The sequence below is a fragment of the Narcine bancroftii genome, chromosome 6 (genome assembly GCF_036971445.1).
Source record: "Narcine bancroftii isolate sNarBan1 chromosome 6, sNarBan1.hap1, whole genome shotgun sequence".
NCBI lineage: Eukaryota > Metazoa > Chordata > Chondrichthyes > Torpediniformes > Narcinidae > Narcine > Narcine bancroftii.
Window position 1 is genome coordinate 61,244,993 of NC_091474.1, and position 18,011 is coordinate 61,263,003.

The following is an 18,011-nucleotide window of genomic DNA, read 5'->3' on the forward strand; positions in this document are numbered from 1 at the left end:
TGATATCTGTGTTAGTATAATTGTAGTTACTGCATGTATGGAATATTAAATATTTTTTTTTAATGAGCAGAGGTGAAAGCAAAATATGACAGCTTGTAAAAATGTGAAAAGTCGTAACTTTTCCCCCTCAGAGGGACAGTGGCTTACATAGAATATGAACATAGGAAGCCGTAGAGGTGAATACATTTGCAATATTTAAAACACATTTTCACAGATACACGGATAGGAATGGTTTAGAGATACATGGCACATCCAGGCAATTGGAACTAGCTCAGTTAGCCAACTTGGATGATGTGGATGACTTGGGCCTGTTTCCATAGTGTTTCCATAGTGTAAAGCTCTATGAGAATCTTCAAGGAAGAATGGGGGGGGTCATGGAAATTCAAGGTGGGACCTGCAGACCCAGGACATGTGGAGATAAAGGTGGAGCAGAAGAGGTGCAGAAATAGGGAAAACAAATCCTCTCCCATCAAAAATGACAATTAAAATCCTTTTGGGTCCTGCTGTCCTCTGATTCACACAGCTTGCTGCAAGTACAATAATGTGCTGCTTATGCCCCCCCCCCCCCACCTTGTGTCCCGAGTTGACATCAGCTTTTTAAACCCTGCTCTATTTGAAGAAAGATGGCATCGAATCACAGAATCGAACGTTAGGAGTGGGTAGAAGAGTGGTGAACTGTGCATATTCTCCAAACCACAGGAACATGCTAATGCCAAGTTTTTGTAATGGCATGAACATTAAAATGATCAATGGCACATTTTAAAAAAAAAAGCTCAAATGAACAAATTAAATTTGAAAGAGAAATAAATTGCAGAATAAGTGTTTTTCATCCAAAAAAACAGTTATACACAGTAGAAGATCAGGAATCTAGAGTTTCAGTGAAAAGATCAATTTGTAGAATGCAGAATGATAAAAGGTTTATTCAGGAGGCAGAAGGCTGTGGGGGAGAAACTATCTTTAATTCTTTTGGTGCACAATTACCCACTTTGAACCTTCACACTGACTCGAGGAGAATAGGGAGGTCCAGGGTGGATGACTCCTTCAGAATGTTGTCTGTCTTTCCTTGGAAGCGGGGAGGGCAGGTGGAAGGGGAGTTTAGTAATGCATTCCCCACCTTCTGCAGCTTATTCCCGACCATTCCCAACAGTGAAATCATTTCATTGGCTGTAATGCTCTTGTGAATCTCAAGTTATTTGTTCTTTCTGCATCAGATCAAAAATAAAGAATTGTCAGTTTGGTTGAAGAACTAAAGATCAGTATCTCAAAGGCTGAGGAGAGAATGTTGAAAGGAAACAAAGTATAGAGGCAACACTTGATATTTATTCAACCCTGGTGGCTTCTGTCTCACAGGGTGATGGACTTGAAAGCTCCAACGCACGAGTTGTCAGACGTATATTTGTCAAGATATATTTTTCATTTGATTTCAATCCTGTTCCTTGTATCGTCTCCTTTGACCATACCTCTGATTTGTAAATTTAATTAGGATGAATTATTAATTTCAAGATCATCCCTATAGACAAGAGAAAGCATTCAGTTTATACATACAGTAGATTCTGAATTCCTTATCCTTTCAGTGGAACGGAGGAGATGAAAGAAACTAACAGGAAATGTTCAAAGGTATGAAACATTTTGAGAGGAAGCACATTGACAAAAAATTCTCAGTTGTCAGTGAAATAGCAAGCAAAAAACAGCTATTATTAAGAAAGAAATGAAGGGAAATATATTTCTTTACAATGATAAAGTTCCCGGAATGCTTTAGCATGTGGTTATTCAAGATATAGAATCTGATAACTAAAAGACAGAATATTAAAGGATACAGAGGAAGAGCAGTAAAGAGGATTAGAGTGAATCATCTATAAATAACAGGTCCTGTTTCTGTAGGACATTCAACTACAACTTTTATGTCACAACTTCAATTTCTGTTCCCTAAATCCTTGATTGTGAACATCATTTGGCAATTCTGGTTTCAGGGGTTTGAAATTTTCTGATGCCAGAACTAACAGAATTCCTCATGAAAGTTAATCTACCCTCTTGTCAAACCTGGTACAATAACAAAACATTCCGTTACCTGAGTGGATTCCACACATGCAAGTCTTGTGCTGAATATTTCTCAGTTTATTCATTCAGGCAAATTTTCTATGTAAGAAGAAATGCAAGGTCAACAGTGTATTTTGAAATACATAGTTTCCCCCCATTTTGTCTGTAATGTGTGTAAAGGACAAAAATAGAGGGATTGCACTGTTAAATCGAATTGAGAGGTCTCAGTCTATCTGCAGGCAGAATAAAATTACGGCTCATTAATAGTCCATATTTCAGCCTCTTTGAAATGGGGAATGGGGTTCCCATTTGAGGTGATGTCATTGTTACCAACCATCCTCCCATGATGTTAAATTTATTTTAAAAAATTTTAAATATAGCCATTTCAGTTCAGAAGCCCATGCTGCCCAATTATACCCAATTGACCTACAACCCTCGGTACGTTTTGAACAGTGGGAGGAAACCGGAGTCTCCGGAGGAAACCCATGCAGACACGGGGAGAACATATAAACTCCTTACAGACAGCGTGGGATTCAAACCCTTGTCCCGATCTCTGGCGCTGTAATAGCATTGAACTAACTACTACGGCCACCCATGCTGCCCATGTCAAGGGCAGTGCTGTCCCATGGCAAAGCCCTTGGTCATGAGGATGATTGGAAAGAAATGGGGACAGAATGCAGCAAAACACTGGAATTTGCTTGTTGTTACAAGACAACAAATGGAGAGAATTTCTATTGGTCATGGGTTGGAGGGAGAAATTAATTAGTCTTGTGGAGGAAGGATTAGAAGCTGACAATAGATAGAGGCATAAAATGAGACTATAAAAGGGCAATATTTAACATTTTCTTTAGTGCAGAATGCCTACATAAATATAGAAAATCCAATTACAGCAGGGTGGTATTGAAGTGCGAAAAGCCTACACTGATACAGCATTGCTCTCTTTTCCAAAATCCTTGATGCTTTGTTATCTAAATAAGCCTGTACTTCATATATTGTTAATCAATGCAGAAAGGCATGATATTAAAATAAAGTCATTTCATATTAAAATCAAGCAGGGCAACAGATATCTTTTAATAAATACTGCCCGGGCTGCTGGCCTCGCATTTTCCTGGGAGCCATTACTATCATTGGGTTTCAAAAGCTTTTTTTGATTTTTATCAAAATTTCAGCAAGTTGTAATAATATATAATTAGGTAACAAATGCTGAGCATTTCTCATGATAAGTAGTAAGCTTGTTGATGGTCACACATCTCCTTTTCTCCAAATTTCAGATGTCATTGGTGATTACAACACTCCTCAGAGATTGGAAAGGAGCTTGAAGGTTGACAGTTCTATTTGAATTCTGGGCAATGTGTGTGTACTGCACACAGCCAGCACAAGAAGCCTCGACAGAGTAGATTATTCATTGTTAACCCATAAGTTTCTGGATTTTTTGAAATCTTCAGGTCAGGCAAATAGATGTGGTTTTAGATCAGGGGCCTTTCATGGAAGATTAAACCGTACAGGATCTTAATTTTTAAGCAAGTAGAGAGCCAGGAAAGGGAGAAATATTTTTAAATAATTTCCTTGGCTTTGGGCTTCAATAAAACTGTTAACATACACATCCTCATAATGAGCTTGTAATAAAACAACTAAATCAGCTTTGCTTTCACTCAGTGACACCAACCATTATGTGGTCTATTCAAAATTTATTCCAAAAGTTGCATCAAAGTTGAAATGCAGGATCCTTATTTCCACTTTCTTCCAGCTTTTGAAATTAGTTTGAAAATATTTTCATAAATTTGATCATGTCATGACCTCTCAATTTAGGCTCTGGGAGTGTTCCCAGGAATGGAAAATGGTAAAGAGGTGAGAGTGTGTGGGCATCCATTTGGGACATGTTGCAGTGTCCCACACTGTTGATACCTGCAGATATCCCCTTACTCTGTTGGCCTGGTATATACACATGGGGTTGTGCAGTGGGGCTTAAATCCATATCCTTTTGATTATAAGGTGAGATCCTTGTTGATCGATAACTTGGGGAAGCCATACATTATCATCCGTTTGTGCTTTGAGGAAAGGATATTCGTGCCAAGTCGATCATCAAGCCTTTTCGACAATGTTGAAAAGTAGCTATTTTCCTTTTTAATGAATTATGCTATGTTCAAGATCATGATGCAGTAGTGTGGTAATATTATGTTTTAGAATACAGATTGTTTAATGTTACTGTTTCCTCTTTTCCCAATGTGTGAAGATTTCTGTTTCTGGGAACTTGTCACCGAGGAAATCCTTGTATCGCACGCTGTCTGATGAAAGTATATGTAGTAACCGCCGAGGTTCTTCGTACAACAGCTCCCGAAGCTCGATGCTGGAACAAGCACTGCCAAATGACATCCTATTCAGCACCACCCCACCGTACCACTGCACTCTACCCCCACGTGCCTCATTCAGCCCTTCTGCCTCGGGTCTACGAAGTGAGTATATAGTCTTGCTTTCTGCTTTCACAGAGCATGCAATGTCAAGTAGTGCTTGACATTCTCCAGAGAGGCTGCTTTCCCAGTAGTGAATGGGGAATTGTTCTAAACTTATTCTGACCATTACAGGAAAGTCCGTATCACAAGAACATATCGTTAAGATTAGGAACAGCTGACAAAGCTCCTCGACCCTATACAGCTGATCATCTGCAACCCCAGCCCTTTGATTGCCTTTAATTGCTCCATGGTTTCTGTTTATTCCAATCATAAGATAAGAAATAGGAGCAGGAGAATGTCTTTCAGCTCCTGAACCTGTTGTGTCATTTGATAAGATTGATCTTCTACCTCAACTTCATTCTTCTCCCCATCCCCAATGATTTCTTCATTGTCCCAAAATCTCTGATCTCTACCTTGATTGCAATCGATGAATGAACCTCTACAATCCCTCGAGAGTACAGAATGCACCCACTTCCATTAGTTATGTGGAGTAAATGGGGAAAACGTTGGAAGCCTTTATCACTCATTATTTGGCCTTCTTTTTAAATGCCATTCTACCAATTAAAATGTTGATAGAATGAACCCAAAATGTTTAGCTTCCTTGAAATAACTTATTTAATTTGAAGGACTGTTATTGTGGACACATGTGCCAGTTGGAACAATTAGATATCAAAAAGCTTTTCCTGTGCAGACTGTAACATGGGCATGATGCACCTTAGTTTAGGTGGCATTGGAAACCATATTGGAAAAGCTTCAGCGCTGTATTAAGCTTATCTCTATTTGGTAACACTGAGGACACAGGCGTGTGCTAATGTTGATGGACAACCAATCCCATGTCCTGAATGAGTAACCTAGAGGATACGAGTTCAAATCCCATCATGGTGATTTTAGAACTTCAACTAAGAATTTGTTGTTGGCATAAGTGACTTAGGGCCATTAAATCATCAGTTAAGATCACAGTGGGGCAGATGGCACAGCTGCTTCCTCATAGCTTCACGATTCAACCCTAATCTCCCTATGACCATCCAGGTTTCAGCTTTGTTCCATCCCAAAAACATACTGCTAGTTTAATTATTCACTGTAATGATCCTTTTGTAATGGTTAAATAACAAAGTTAATGGGCCTGCGAGAAAGAACAAGTTTACAGGAGTGCTGGGAAATACGAGGAGGAATGGGACTGATGATTACTGTGGTATGAAGTGGGGAGGAGGGCAGAAGTCATTGGTCAGTAGGGTAGCTGTGGGGTCAGATTGGGTCAACTGGCAGATTGATGAGAGAATTGGAGTGTCAAGCAAAAAATGAGAGTTTGGAAGGGATGAGGGTTGGGATAATTATGGATAGGAATGGGGTACCCAAAGTAGTAATGGGTAAGAAAATTACTTAAATTAGGTCTCCTATAGGTGATGTTGAAGGCTTAGTCCACATTGTCATACCTGTATTACTGAAAACAGTCCAGACGTTCCTTGCATATACCCAGCGTTCTCAGAGAATTAACACATCAGACAAGTGACAGAGCAATAAATAAAATCACTGACCTTGGGATTCATGCTGTGCATGCTTTCAGTACTGGTTTGTTTTAATCATCGGGCAGAAATGTTCCATTGCTGTCCAACAGCCAGTTGTGTAATGGTTTTAGCAGGGGCGGGCAACTATTAACCATGCTTGGGCCAGATGGTGCGTCAGTAGTTGAATGGCAGATCACACTGATGCTACCATAAATGAAATAAATACTGAAATACAGACATTTGAACTTGCTTATCACACTGTTACTTGTTAGTCTTGACCTCTATCAGATACTTGATCATTTGAAGGCTGATTTGCTCTAAATGGTGTTATATAAAATGGTGTTAACATTAGGTCACCCCAGCCCATGCCATTCTCTCTGCCTGCCTCCCTTCTTCATTTGAAGCTCCTCCCTGTCCTGCAGTCGAGTTAACCTCCTCATCCTGGAATGATTTCCTGCGGCCGCTGACCCGGGGAAGCCCTGACTGAACCCACCAGTAAACATTGGCCAACAGCCTGTGGGATCCGGACATCAGCTTCACTCGTTTTCCCATTGGCGCCAGAGGCCTGGTCTCGCCCATCCAGATGACGTCAGCGCCCGTTACCAGCAAGTCGAACCCATACATTCCAAACTCAGCGGTTGCCTGTTTGAAATCCACTGCCCACCTGGCACAGCAGCACTCAATTGTCCCACAAAGCACTGCACTACGGTAGCCAAACCAAACGCTTTTGCGCAAGCTGCCAGAGGCATCAAAAAATACATGTACCTAATTGCTAAGCGTTGGGTTGCAGGCTAGATAAATTTTTAAGCCCGCAGGCCATAGGTTGCCCACCCTTGGTTAATAGCAATGAAATTCCTGGTTACAAAGCACTAATTTCTACTGCAATTAAATGCTTTGAGAGGCTGATCATGGCCAGAATTAACATGTACCTAAGCAAAGATCTGGACCCATTGCAATTCGCTTATCGCCACAATTGTTCCACAGCAGATGCAATAATGCTGGCTCTCCACTCAGCTCTTGAACACCTCGAAAACAGCAATTCATAGATCAGTGCTGGTCAAGAAACTACAAACTCTGGGCCTCTGTACCCCACTCTGCAACTGGATCCTTTCTCATCAAAAGACCACACTCAGTACAAATTGGAAACATCTCCTCCTCAGTGATCAACACAGGCACAATCTAAGGATACACAATTAGCCCACTGCTCCACTCAATATACGCCCATGACTGTATGGCCAGGCACAATTCCAATGCCATCTACAAGTTTGCGGATGACATCATAGCTGTTGGCAGAATCACAAACAGCAATGAGGAAGTGTACAGGAGGGAGATAGATCAGCTCGTTGAATGGTGTAACGACAACAACCTTGTGCTCAACATCAGCAAAACCAAGGAGATGATTGTGGACTTCAAGAGGAAGTCAGGGGATCACGACCCAGTCCTCATCGAGAGCTCAGTAGTGGAGATGGTCAAGAACTTCAAATTCCTGGGTGTGAACATTTCCAAGGATCTGTCCTGGAGCCTCCACATTGATGCAATCACAAAGAAGGCTTGCCAGCAGCTATACTTTGTGAGGTGTCTGAGGCGGTTTGGTATGTCACTGAAGACTCTCATAAACTTCTACAGGTGTACTGTGGAGAGCATTCTGACTGGTTGCATCACTGCCTGGTACAGAGGCACCAACTCTCAGGACAAGAGCAAATTCCCAAGGGTTGTTAACTTGGCCTGTGACATCACAGGCACCAGACTTCACTCCATCAAGGACATCTACATGAGGTGATGTCTTAAAAAAACAGTCTCTATCCTCAAAGATCCATCACCCAGGCCATGCCCTCTTCACTCTACTACCATCGGGGGAAAGGTTCAGGAACCTAAAGGCGAGCACTCAACGACACAAGGACAGCTTTTTCCCCACTGCCATCAGATTCCTGAATAATCAATGAACCAAAGACATGGCCTTACTTTTTGTGCCCTATTATTTTAATTTTTTTATGGAAATGTTATAAGATGGTTATAATATGAACATTTGCACTATATGATGCTACCATGAAACACCAAATTCCATGACTTGTTTATGAGAATAAATCCTGAGTCTTATGCTGGATACGCTAAAACTAGTGTTCTATTGTGTTTCTGCATTCTTATAAACTGCCTCTTATCATTGCCCTGAGGCAGTATTAATTTAGCACACTAATTTTCTATATAATTTGTGGAGAAGTAGAATAGTAATTGCATGATTTTCAACTTGTCTTATAATCACAACTTTGTGAGTTTTTCTTAATGGAGTGAATACCACCAGCAAATTCTCTAAACATGGATGACATGGCTTGAGAAGGCCAGTGTGACTGCAGATCCCACATTTCTCTCTTTGTTAGGAAGCCATTAAAGGCAACCTCATGGGTGGGCAGTCTTTTAATATGTATAGGCCGGATGGTGTGTCAGTCGTTGAACAGCGGGCCACACTGATGTGGCACCTGGGGAGTGTCGGGGTGGTGGCAACTGATGGATGGGGAGGTAGTGGACATGGGGGGGAGCCGGCGATGGCACTGGACTGCGGGTTGGGGGGGGTGATAGGGGTTGTGAATGCCTGCAATAGAGCAGCTTCCAATGCACCCCACGAATGGACCCACTGCTGCAATGCTGTTATGGCAAGGAGGGGGAAATGGGATACCATGCATGCACCACTGCCACAGAGGCAACCCAAGTAAGTGATCGACCAGAATGGGAGCAGCAACAGTGGGCGGGATAAATTTGGATCGCGAGCCATAGGTTGCCCACTACTGGGGTACCTCACCGTTGTGTTGAAGAATTGGTCAAGTGAACAGAGAGTGGCAGTGGATGATTGCTTCTCAGAGTGGAGGCCTGTTATTAGTGGTGTGCCTCAGTGTGGTGCGCTGTTAGACAGAATTAGACACACACAAGGTAAAGACTGAACAACAGGCTTTAACCCACAAAGACTTCCACAGAGCCAGGCTGGCTATGGCTGCAGCAATTCAGTGTGAGGCCTCGGGAGGCCTGCGCAGGCTTAAATCCCAGAGAGTGATTGACATCCGACCAGGTGGGGCTTGATCCATTCAGGCCAACTGATTGGCAGCTGGCCAGGTGTTCTCCTGTCCCCTTACACTCCTGCAGGTACAGAGGTTGCCCCCTGCAGTAGGCCGGTGATGTACCACCATATTCAAGGATCAGAGCTGGGACCATGGTTGTTAATATCAATGATCTGGATGATAATGTAATAAATTGGATCAGCAAGTTTTCTGATGATACTAAAATTGGAGGCATTGTGGACAGCAAGGAAGGGTTTCAAAGCTTGTAGAGGGATCTAGACAAACTGTAAAAATGGGCCAGAAAATGGCAGATGTAATTTAATGCATTTTGTAAGGACCAACCAAGGTAGGACATACACAGTAATGGTAGGGCACTGAGGAGTGCGGAGGAACAAAGGGAGCTGGGAATACAGATACACAATTCCCTGTAAGTGTCATCACATGTAGACAGGGTTGTAAAGAAAGCTTTTGGAATCTTGGCGTTCATAAATTAAGGTATTGAGTACAGGAGTTGGGATGTTATGGTGAAGTTGTAGAAGACATTGGTGAGGTCAAATTTTGAGCATTGTGTGCAGTTCTGGATGCCTAACTGCAGGAAGGATATAAGTTGGATTGAAAAAGTGGAGAAAAGATTTACTAGAATGTTGCTGGGTCTTCAGGAGTTGAGTTGCAGGGAAAGATTAAACAGGTTAAGACTATTCCTTGGAGCATAGAATAATAAGGGGAGACTTGATAGAGGTTTACAAGATGATGAGGGGTATAGACAGAGTAAATGTGAGTAGGCTCTTTCCACTTAGATTAGGAGAGATAAATACAAGAGGTATGGCTTTAGAGTTAAAGGGGGAAGGTTTAGGGGGGAACATTGGGGGAACTTCTTCACTCAGTGGTGAGAGTGTGCAACAAGCTGCCATCTGACTTTGTAAATGTGGGCTCACTCTTAAGTTTTAAAAATAAATTGGATAGATACATGGGTGGAAGTGTTCTGGAAGGTTGTGAACTAGGTGCAGATCAATGGGTCTATTGGAATAATGTTTCAGCACAGATTAGAAGAGCCAACTGGCATTTTTTTTGTGCTGTAGGGTTCTATGGTTCTAACTGCAGGTCAAATGGACTTTTATGTTCTTGCCAATACTCTTCTTCTCTGCCCATTCAACTGGCCATGTGTAAATGATGCCATTCTGCTTTTATCTCCATCACCATTGCTGGGAATGTTTTTGTGATTTCCTTGTTTTTTTTTTCTTTTTGATGCAACTATCTCGGGGGTTGGACATTGAACACTTTACCTGAGAAATTTATGAAATGCTTTCCAACTAAGGGATGCATTTGGACTTACAGAGGATAGTTAAAAAGTCAACCATCCTGAACAGTACTGTTCACACTTGAGTCGTGGTTCAGCCCACTGCTACACCTCTATATCATGGACAGATTTTTTTTAACTGACAAAACTATCTCAACTTCATTTAAAATAATTACATAGACATAAGCAATGGCATCCCCTGAACCACAAAGGAAACCTAATTTCAGTTTCCCTTTGTTCAGTTAGAATACTGCAGAGAACAGATCTTCTGTTCCAAGTTGCCGTCTGTCTCTGGTGACCAGCACACACATGCCAAAAACAAAAAGCAGAATATAGTGGTAATAAATTATGGAGAATTTAAGAATATAATTTGAAAGTGTATGTTATAATACGACACTTGTGTTTTCTCCTTTCCATTTGTAGCTGAGTTCTGGTTTTCTGATGGATCTCTAGTGGATAAATCAAGGTTCACCGATCCTGGTTTGATGCCTCTTCCAGATACTGCTTCTGGTTTAGACTGGTCAAACCTTGTCGATGCTGCACGAGCTTTTGAAGGTTAGTAGGAAAGGCTATCTGTGCACCTTTCAGTGGTTTTATTTGTTTACAATAATACCCTAAACAGGTCTTCATTTTGCAAATTGTGCTGCATAAATAGTGGCTGTGTGGAAATGGAAAGCATGTAAAATCAAATGTGAAGATTTAGATAATGTGGAAATTGTTGTGTTTCCAAGAATATAAACATAAATCTGAATTGTACAGCAGGTGTTTACAGTATCGCAGCTTTTAAATTAGTAGTATAGACTTGGAACATAGAGACTACTATTGCAAACTGGTTTCAAATGCAAAATTAATTGGAAGTATTTTTGAGTGTGGATGCCAGTGCACTGAACAGATCTTTCAGCCCAGCTGTCCTTTCACTTGCACACAAGTCAGCTCCCACCCTAATTTCATCAAAGATAGTCATTATTATCTTTCTGTCCAATTCTTCATCGTGATTTACCAGTTTCTCATAAGCATCTCATAAATCATCTCAAAACTTTTTAAGTTTCATATTGCTCACCTTCTTCTGGACATAAAGATTTTTCTTCATTTTTAATTCTATTGATGACTGTCATTCAGTTAAGATATCCAGTTTAGGAATCTCTCAGAAGGGGAAATACTTTCTCCATATTTAACCCAGTCAGACCTTTCATTAACTCAAAGATCCCAGTCAGGGCACCTGCCAACATTTCGAGTATAAGGAGGTCTAACCTGTTCAAGCTTTCCTTGCAGTGTGTGGTCTCGATTCCAGTGGCACTTGTGAATCAATTTTGCCTCACTCCCCCCCCCCACCCCCTCCCCATTTATTCCATGTGTAATTATAATCTGAGGTCAATTGTTCGAGGATGGTGTCGACAAGATGACCATTTTGGAAGTTCCCATTGCACTCCCCTTCTCAGTCCCCCTAACCTGTGAGGCCAAACAAACTCAAAGAACAACAACTTGGCTGGTCTACAATCAATGGTATGAACATTGAACTTTCCAATTTTCAAGGAACCCTCAGCCCTTGTGATCCTTTCCCACTCCAACCAGTCCACTTATGTAGGCTGTACTTATTTCCACTGTAGACCTTTACCTCTCAAAACACCCAACCCTTCCCACGTTGTCCTCCCTAACCAGGTTCCACCTACCCATCCCCCATACACATATCCACTTGAGTTTTTTTTTAAATTTAGACAGGCCATTTCGGCCCATGAGCCCATGCCACCCAATTGCACCTAATTAACCTACAACCCTGATATGTTTTGAATGGTGGGAGGAAACTGGAACCCCTGGAGGAAACCCATGCAGACACGGGGAGAATGTAAAAACTCCTTTCAGACAGCGCGGGATTCTAACGCCTGGTGCTGTAACAGGTTGCACTAACTGCCACGCCAACCTTGCTGCCCCCAAGTTCCTATCCCCTCAGACTACATCTGCAAAATGGTTTCAAATGCAAAATATCCTTATATGATTCCACATCCTCTCCCAGCCTATGCTCTAGCTTCCCCATTTCACCACCTCCCCCCGCCCCTCCACCCCCAACCCCAACCTTCATCTGGCTCCATTTTTCTTCATTATCTGTTTCCACCTATAATTCTTCAACCCCTGTCTCAAAACTCCCTCTTCCCAACTCCCCCAGCCCATCACCACCTCACCTCACTTGGTTTTGCCAATGATTACCGGCCTCTTTCTCACCCCTCCCCTTCCTATAAATGGAGGTGGCCCTCATATTACGGGGTGGTTGCTCTTCTAGAGAAAGGTCTGTATCACAATTTTCTGTAATGCATCAAAAAAAAAAGAGTTGAAAAAAAATTGCTGTTTTTTTCCACATAAATTCCATGAGAGCAAATTTAATTCTCTCTCTCAAATTTCTGAGTTGTAATTTGCGTATTCTATAAGGATAAATTTCTGTTAACTAAAAGGCTGTAGTGGCTTTATTTCTCTACACTCAATCCTGATGCACGATTACGACCCAAAATGTTGGCCATCCTTTCTCTCCATGCATGTTGCTTGACCCACTGAGTTCCTCCAGCAGTTTAGTTTTATGCTCCTGGTGCTTTTTTTTTATAAGTGATTTTATTAACCCAGGGAATCACTTTTAGTGATTTATGTATGGTACTTGAACCTTTTTAGTCCACTTGGGCTCTTATCTTTCCCACTGGAATGCATTGCCTCACACCTAACAGTGCAGTCAGTTTGTTAAGCCATCTGGAGAAATACATCCCTTGCATCAATAGAGTGGCCTACACTGAATTGATGTATTCCTAGAGCATCATTATTAACCACTGTCCCTGCACATTCATGCATCCCTTTATCCCCTTCAATATTTTTATAATTGTCGAAAGGAGGGACCATCATTTCAGGAGTGGACTTCAGAGATGGCCAAAATAGCAGTGTTTGAACACGTCTTTCAAACAGTTTGATAAATTGGACATCTATATACACAAAAATGGGGGTAAATATCTAGGTTTCCTTGGGGATGGAGGAGGAATAGTGGTAGATATTATGATGAAACATATTAATGAACTTTAGGCTATTCAATTGATATTTTTGCTGCCATATTTGTTTCCATTTTATGAATAAGTTTTATGTTTTGTAACTTATGATTTACATAACTTTAATTCTGACTCAAGGATTTGAGGAAATGTTTTTTGAAGACTAAATAAACTTAGAATTGTTTAAAAAAAAGAAAACTATGGAAGAGAATGCCTCCATGATTTTCTTCCTTGGTTCCTTGCTGCAGTGCCCAGGAGATTAATTGTGAATTCCTGGAGTCTCCAGTGGAATGTTGTATGTGTCAAATGTGCTTCTCCATAGATCAGTGAACGATTTGATCTATCTAGCGAATATACATTGCACAGTGATTATTTACTGTTTACTGACTTATCCTTCACTAAGAGGTTGTACAGCTGGGGAACAAATGTATAATTCAAAAGGAAGCCTAAAATTGGCAAGTTTAAATGAAATTAATCAGAAACTATGTGGATTTTCTGATACTTTTCCAGGAACTAATGCAAAATGATTCAAGGTAAAGAATATGTTTAAATATGTTGGCTATTGGAAGTGTGTGGTGTCAAGTTTGTGTCTGTTGGGAGCACTCGTGCCCTTGTGATCTTAAAATCCATTCAAAAGACAGGAACTCGAGAATCAATGCTGACATCGGCTCCATTGCAGGATAATGGTACACTGCACTGTCAAGCACTCATGGTCTTTTGGATGAGATGTTAAATCAAAATATCTGCTCACTCAGCTGAATAGAAAAGATTGCGTGACATCATTGTCAAGAAAGTTTTGAGAATTGTCCCAGATTGTTGGCTAATACTTATCCTTCAATTCACATTAATGACAGAGTTATGATCATTATATTTTTTGTGACGCCTTCAGGTGCCCAAGTTGCTCTCATATAAAACAAGACCATATTCAAAATTTTTTCACTGCCTGTTAAATATCTTTTAGGTGTTTAAAGGCGGTAAAAAGTGCCGCATAATTCCTTTCTCTCCATGTGCAGCAATGGATATATTCAGAATGTCAAATCAGATTACCTGACGCTTGACTTCATGTAATCTAGAGTTAGTCTTTGTTATTGTCATGGGTGAGTAGAATATTGCAGCATATTTCATTGCACACAATTGAGAAAAAGCTTGAAGTAATCAGATACCCATGTGGATATCTATCCAGCTTGGATCAGCATGTTAAAAATAAGCAAAAACAAAATTGGTATCAAAAAAACCTTGAGCTGTAAGAGTCAGTTTTTTAGGTGAACTTATAACAGATGCCTTAAAGAGTTTCCCTGAAGATACCTAACTAATACAGGCAAGTAAATGAGAACTTGGCAGTGGAAAATGTGCTGCCATTACACTGTTCGTTAAAAGTGCCTTTACTTTTTTTTAATTGCCACTTCCTCCAAATGGTTAATGAAGCAATTGTCAAATGAATTGTGGCAGATATACTGAAGCAAATGCCAGAACTTCTCACCCTGTTTCATATCAGATTCAATTCCTTCCTCCTTCCCTTCTCTGCCTGTAGGACAGGTGGAGAGGCACAAAGCCCTGCAACCAATTGAGGGAAACAGTGAAAAGCTTCCCTTTGGTGCCACAAAACTGATTGATCACCACCAGTAGTGATTTCCATGGTATCTGTGTACTTTAGGTCTTCAACTGCACTGAAGCACATGCAACATGGGCTCTATCTTGCCTCTGACAATTATAGTCATGGAAGTGGGCATTTTAAAAAATGTTATAAATTCTTACCAGATTTTTTTTTACATATGCAGCACAGAGACAGACCATTTCAGCGCATGAGTCCGTGCTCCCCAATTTACCCAATTAATCTACACCCCCAGTACATTTCAAAGATTGGGAGGAAACCGGAGTCCCCAAGAAAACCCACACAAACACGGAGAGAACGTACCAACTCTTTACAGACAACATGGAATTTGAACCCCAGTCCCAAGCACTATGATCCCTCCAGAATGACTAACAATGTCAGTACGTCTTACTGTGAACTTAAGAGATCTCTTTTAACAACTATGAATTAGACGTACATTCATGCTGACTACCATAAGGAATGTAATCCCCTTTCCATCCATCAGCTTCTGAAGGACTGCCATTCTCATCATCTACCTCGCACAGCACTGATGGTCCTTGGTAAAGTGAGGTGTAATCTTGCAACCTATTGGTGGTAAAGCATAAATGCCACAGCAGAAATTCACTTTCTCCTCTGAACTGTAAGCTGATTTTCTTAGCCAGGATAGTAAAGGAGATCCTTCGTTGTCTTTTGGGATCTGATGAGCTCTGGAGCTGAGTTTGTTCTTTCCTTGCCCTGAGCTAAGGAAGATGGATATACTGGACAATATTTTTTTTCAAAATGTTTGATTCCTGAAAGAAATTGGGGATTACGGTAGACAACTTCAAGCTGAACTCAAAAATAATTTCAGATTTACTGTATCACATAGGAAGTTGGAGAAACATAAAATTAATGAATTTAACATGTTTAATTACATCATGATGCTAACACATTGCATTAGTTCTACTGACCTAAAAATGTTTTGCCACTGATTTTCATTTGTACTCAGCATCTAATGCCTCTTGTCCAACAATAGTCAGCCAGCATTGATGGATTCCAGTTGCCCTCATATTGCTTTTCCATGGACTCAATGTCCTGGTACAACCTTTCACCATGTTCTTCATTGACTTCACCAAGATCAGCTGGGAAGACGTCCAGGTGCAAATGCAGAGAAATAATTTTCAATGATATATTGCACTTCATGGTTTTATATACTTGATATTGCATTGATATAACATCAATATAAATGTAATGCACAGCATCTGTATATGTGAGCTGCTTTTATAGCCTGTCTGCATCTATCCTGACTAAGCATGTCCAGGCCTAAGACAACATTTTCATAGCAACTGCACTGAGTACATGCCCAGGCATTCTTGGACTCATTAACACAGCTTGCTTTGTGGGCAATACACTAGTTGACTTAAAATATGACTGAAAAATCACAATATATGTTATATCTAAAAAAAAGTAGAACATGGTTGGAATTTTTCAGGTAATTTTCATGATCAGTAGCCCAAATTCCATAAAATACACCCAAAAGTGTTCAGAAAGCACAATCTTTGTTAATCAGTGTTATTGGTTGGTGGGGAGTTGAGGTGACGAGACAGCATAACTTGACAGAGGATAGTGGGTGTGATGCACCATCAATAATTACAAAAAGCTGATACTGTGAAATCATCAGGCTTTTATTAACTAAAGACAGGAACTACCATCAACCTCATTGACGGATTGAAACAAAGAAAAAGGGGAACGTGCAAGGGGCAGGGGCTATGGGTAGGATCGGTCTCAGGAGGCGTGTCCAGCTGGCAGCAGCCAATCATAACACAACAGTGGTTTACCACATCATCCCACCTATTTAAGACTCCTGTGGGGTGAGAAATAGAAGATGCAACAACTATACATATATACATTTTATAAGTTAAGTCTATCAGGGGGTCTCCTCTGCCGCAGCGAGTGAAGTGGCAATGGTTAGGGCACTACTGTAGCATCCTGAGCAGCTTGTGAGACTGGCCTGTAAACAGTTTGTCACGTGGTGGGGACAGGTGGGGTGGTGGGGGAGTGTGGAGCTGGTACATTGTTGGCAACAACAATGGCTTGGGGTAGACAGTAGTCAGCTGCATGTTCTGGGACCCCTAAAATTGAAATGGTAGGGGTTGTCTGTTGAAAGTCAATGGTGGTTGGGGAGGCTCCCAGTGGAGCAAGGTCCCAGATTGACATCGTGTCTTCATACTCATCAGGGAAAGTAACGTAGGCATACTGAGGGTTTGCATGAAGGCAGACAATCCCAGCAGATCAGTCTTGGATTGCCTGACGTGCTTCCATAGCAGGACTAGAACAGGGGAGGTAAGTCAGGAGGGCAGCATAGTCCCTGATGCAGACTTCCTAGGGAAAACAAGCATCCATTCGAGAGGAGTGTTGTTGGTGGCCGTACATAAAAGTGACCAGATGGAGTGAAGAGGACTTATGCCATTGGGAGACAGGGAAACCCCGTGACCTCAGTGCCAGGAGGATGGTCTTCCATACTGTGGAGTTCTCCCTTTCTACTTGCCCATTACCCCCTAGGATTGTAGCTGCTGGTCTTGCTCATGGCGATTTCTCCAGCCAGTAGGTACTTCTGCAATTCATCACTCATGAATGATGTACCATGGTCACTGTGTATGAAGCCAGGGTACCCAAAGAGAGTGAAGATAACTGTAGCTGTGGTCATTATCCAGGCAGGGTAAGGAGAAGAGGAAATGGGAGTATTCATTGATGATAGAGAGGAAGTAGATATTCTGGTTGGAGGAGGGGAGGGGTTCCTTGAAATCAATGCTGAGGCACCTGAATGGGTGGGTTGTTTGATCAGATGCGCTTTGTCCGGCCGGTAGAATTGGGATTTGCATTAGGCAGAGACTTGGCAGTTTTTAGTCATAGTCCAGACTTCCTCAACGAGTATGGTAAATTCCAAGATTTGATAAAATGGAAAAACTAAGTAAATCCAGGGTGGCAACAGTCATTGCGGAGCCTCTGCAGTCTGTCCAATTGAACACTAGCACATTCCTCAGGAAAGGGCATTTGGGGCTTGTTAACTTTGCTAGGCTGGTAGAGA

General features: G+C 41.4%; 1 protein-coding gene across 10 annotated transcripts in view; it reads left to right on the forward strand.

The window, feature by feature from the left end:
• The window catches only part of sipa1l2 (signal induced proliferation associated 1 like 2), a 664,341-nt gene that overhangs the window by 587,788 nt on the left and 58,542 nt on the right, over positions 1 to 18,011 (forward strand). For all 10 annotated transcript variants that reach the window (XM_069885039.1, XM_069885037.1, XM_069885038.1 and 7 more), the window contains 2 exons: positions 4,271 to 4,490; positions 10,760 to 10,891. In XM_069885039.1, coding sequence (XP_069741140.1) covers positions 4,271 to 4,490; positions 10,760 to 10,891 — 352 coding nt within the window. The remainder of the gene's footprint in view (positions 1 to 4,270; positions 4,491 to 10,759; positions 10,892 to 18,011) is intronic.